A 4,326-nucleotide genomic window follows, 5' to 3' on the forward strand; every position below is an offset into this window, starting at 1 on the left:
GACTTTTTTCTCACAATTCGGACTTTTTTTTGCAAATTCAGACTTTTTTCTCACAATTCGGACTTTTTTTGCAAATTCAGACTTTTTTCTCGCAATTTGGACTTTTTTTGCAAATTCAGACTTTTTTCTTGCAATTCTGACTTTTTTTTTGCAAATTCAGACTTTTTTCTCACAATTCTGACTTTTTTTGCAAATTCAGACTTTATATCCCACAATTCTGACTTTTTTCTCGCAATTCTGACTTTTTTTGCAAATTCAGACTTTATATCTCACAATTCTGACTTTTTTCTCGCAATTCTGACTTTTTTCTCACAATTTTTACTTTATATATCACAGTTTTGAGTTCATAACATACAGTTCTGACTTTTTTCTCAGAATTGCCAGAAAAAAAGTCTGCATTTTGAGATAAAAGTCGCAGTTATCTTTGTTATTTTTCTTTATCCTGTGGCGGAAACAAGCTTCTGTATCTTTCAGACTGGTGGAAAGAAAATAAGTGTTTGTTTTATTGCACTTTGTCTATTATATCTATGAGTTTTATCTCAGAAATCTCCACTTACACTATAAAGAAAGAAAACTAGAAAGACTCTCCCTGTTTTATCCTGTAGTTCTTCACATGAGCTCAATGATAATGTCTGGATAAACTGTTTGAGAGAGGTCATAAGGTGCAGATTATAGTCAGTTAAGTACGTATGTTATGAATCATCTCTGCGCTGGAACGTCATAATTGAACGAGCGATATATCTGTGCTCGTGGGAGAAAGCTGGAAAAACTACTGAGGTTCTGCTTTAAACACAGAGAGGATGAAGAATCCAGCTCTGCTTTGCTGGATGATTGTTTTTCCCAGTCTGAAGAAACATTTAGTGTTGGCACAATCAGTTTTTGAACACTGAAGCATGTTTATAACTTTGTGTAGCTGGAACATTGGACCCGCTCATATCATCTCCTTTTCCACTGAAGTCTATTTCTATCTGGAATACGGCCTGGATCTGCTCTTCAGACAGTATGACTGGCTACAGGCCGATCTACAGGTACAAATACACAACACATGCTGCTGTGCTCTCTCAGAAATCGACTTTACTGTGGACGAACACTGTAAAAATCATGTTCATAGATGTAGATGAGTTTGTTTCTTCATCAGGTTTGTAGAAATGTAGCACTGCATCAGTGTCTCAGCAATGGATGCTCTGCAGTGAATGGGTGCCGTCAGAATGAGAGTCCAAACAGCTGATAAAAACATCACAATAATCCACAAGTAATCCACAGCACTCCAGTCCATCAGTTAACATCTGGAGAAGACAAAAGCTGAAACAAATCCAGCATTAAGACGTTTTTAACTCAACTACCATAGAGTCCATAATCCATAATACCGCTTCCTCCAGTGAAAAAGTGCATCTCCTGTTGTCTCTCATATTAGTTTAGAGCTGTTTAAACGCTGCTTGATCTGTGCAGATTTCTCTCCTGATTCAGACCAGAACACCTTTTCACTGGAGGAAGAGTTATTATGGATTATGGACTCTATGTATTTGAGTTAAAAACATCTTAATGCTGGATTAGTTTCAGCTTTTGTCTTCTCCAGATGTTAACTGATGGACTGGAGTGCTGTGGATTACTTGTGGATTATTGTGATGTTTTTATCAGCTGTTTGGACTCTCATTCTGACGGCACCCATTCACTTGCAGTGAGACACTGATGCAATGCTACATTTCTCCAAACCTGATGAAGAAACAAACTCATCCTGATCTGGGATGAGCACATTTTCAGCAAAAAAATGTTCATTTTGGGGTGAACTATTCCTTTAAACAGGTTTACTGTAAAAAATATTGAAACATCCTTAAAACTGTGGAAGATAATCAGGCATGTTTTTATAGTTTTAAGCATTAATCCAGCAAAACTGAGTGGCATTTATGGATAAAGCAAGGGAATATTCTCGAGTGTTTCTGTGCTTGATAAAGGAAGCGAACCGTCCTGAGAACCGAGCGCAGCGGCCGTGGATCATCACGATGGGACACAGACCCATGTACTGCTCCAACGATGACGGAGACGACTGCACACACTTCCAGAGCTATGTGTGTGATCTCAGATCTCATGCTGTGTGTGATTCTGTTTCAGTACCATCTCAAGACGAGGTCAGATGGTTAATGTTGTCTTTGGTGATGTCTGCTGTTTCAGGTCCGACTTGGACGCAATGACACGAAACCCGTTGCTCCTGGACTGGAGGATTTATTCTATCAGTACGGTAAGAGGATTGCGCCGTTTTAAGGGATGCACTGGTCAACTTTGAGTTTTTAGTCTATTTTGCTTCCATATCATGGAAAGAAAACATCCAAAATACACATTTAAGAGTTTATTTTTTTGCACTTTATCTATTTGCGTCTGTAGATTCCAATCACAATCCATATCTTTAAAGAGTTTTTCTCTAACAAACACCAAACTTTACAGTTTTATTCCTCTCTATATTCCTAAAAACAATCTGTCTGTTGCACTAGAGATGCACAATGACATAAGATATTAAGTCTTGCTTTCTGAAAATGTTTTCAAAATTTTGATTTCTGACCCCATTAGCAGATATTTTTTCTTTTTTTTAACAAAACCTATTAAAATTTTGAAAAAATTTTCAGAAAACAAGACTTTACATCTTATGTCATTATGCATCTCTAGTAAATATATCTTCAGTTAAGAATGTTTAGATATTTGCACTGGAAAACAATACAAAAATACTGAGGAAGAAAATCATTTTTTGCAGTTTTTTAAATTTATTTATTAAAATATTAAAAGTGTTTATATTATTAACTTTTATATTAAACTTTTATATTATTAAAAGTGATTAAAATAGAAATCCAAAAAACCCCCTCTGGAAAAACCTTTAATATGACAACAAAATCAAACAAGAATAATGAATCTGGCTTTATCCAATGTTCAAATTCATGCTCTGGAGATGTATGCAAATTAGCACATATTTAATTAGATAATGCCTCCTTTGCATATTTAAGCATATCATTTCAGAAAACTTGTAATACTACACAGTTGTCTAATGTACTGTGATTAATCAACCAGGGAACGTGTGAGAATATATTTATTAGTTACATTTTTTCCCTGTTTACCTCTAGTATCAGTATCTCAGTCTGTATTTTTAATGATTGTTTCCAAGCCTAAACTGTGTGTGTGTGTCTGATTCTGTGTATGTGTGTGTGTGTGTGTCTGTGTGTGTGGAAAAAAAAATGAAAAAAAAACTAAATATAAAAAAAAAAACAGCTGTTTGGCAAGGCAACACGTCTTATTTTTATTCATTTTAACCTTAAATATCTAAAGTTAAAATGGTAAAAAATCACAAAACAAAATTGGTAAAAATAAATTAAAATTAAAACAGAAAATATAAAAATCTAATTCAAACTATTAATACAAATTATGGTAACACTTTACAATAAGTTTCCATCAGTTCATGTAAGTTAATGTATTAACTAACATGAACAATAGATTTATTACAGTATTTATTACGGTAATCTTTGTTAATGTTAATGAAACTACTGTCGTTCACTATTCATGTTAATTCACAGTGCATTAACTAATGTTAACAAACACAACTTTTGATTTTAATAATGCATTGGTAAATGTTGAGATTAACATTAACTAAGATTAATAAATGCTGTAGAGGTGTAAGAAATTAACCTTATTGTAAAGTGTTACAAAAAAATATAATAGTTATATAATAGTATTTCAGTGATACTAAAATAACAGTCTAACATGCGCTTACTTAGGGAAAAAAAAAAAGCAGAAGTACCGCAGTGCAGTGTAAAAATGTGTTCTGCGTGAATGACCCCTAAATAACCACCTTTTTAGCAGAATGCATTGTAATAAAAATCATCCACCAACTTCCAGAACCCAACAATAAACATTTAGGATTCAGTTTGTCTCATCGTGTTTCATGTTTGCATTTTAAATTGAATTTTGCATTAAAAAAATGACTTCCAGCTCTGGAAACGTAAGGGCGAGTTGAGTGCATTGCATTGTGGGATACAGTATGCCATGTGTTGGTATTTTAGCAGATGTGTGGTTTTGTCTTGTTCAGGGCTGTCGAGAGAAACACGACGGCTTCATCCCTAAACCTCGCGACTGGAGCGCGTTCAGAAGCACGGATTACGGCTACACACGCATGCGTCTGATCAACGGCACGCATCTGTACCTGGAGCAGGTGTCCGACGACCAGGTAGCTCTCGCTTGTGTGTGTGTGAGTGTGTGTGTGTGTGTGTGTGTGTGTGAGTGTGAGTGTGAGTGAGACTGTGTGTGTGTGTGTGAGTGTGTGTGTGTGTGTGTGTGTGTGTGTGAGTG

General features: G+C 35.3%; 1 protein-coding gene across 1 annotated transcript in view; it reads left to right on the forward strand.

Moving 5' to 3' along the window:
• acp7 (acid phosphatase 7, tartrate resistant (putative)) overlaps positions 1–4,326 on the forward strand; it is a gene marked incomplete at its 5' end in the record, with an annotated part of 19,204 nt that overhangs the window by 13,295 nt on the left and 1,583 nt on the right. Inside the window, 4 exons of the mRNA XM_016557361.1 lie at positions 914–1,028; positions 1,953–2,066; positions 2,170–2,252; positions 4,018–4,204. Coding sequence (XP_016412847.1) covers positions 914–1,028; positions 1,953–2,066; positions 2,170–2,252; positions 4,018–4,204 — 499 coding nt within the window. The remainder of the gene's footprint in view (positions 1–913; positions 1,029–1,952; positions 2,067–2,169; positions 2,253–4,017; positions 4,205–4,326) is intronic.

The sequence above is a fragment of the Sinocyclocheilus rhinocerous genome, unplaced genomic scaffold (genome assembly GCF_001515625.1).
Source record: "Sinocyclocheilus rhinocerous isolate Xijiao unplaced genomic scaffold, SAMN03320098_v1.1 scaffold1068, whole genome shotgun sequence".
NCBI lineage: Eukaryota > Metazoa > Chordata > Actinopteri > Cypriniformes > Cyprinidae > Sinocyclocheilus > Sinocyclocheilus rhinocerous.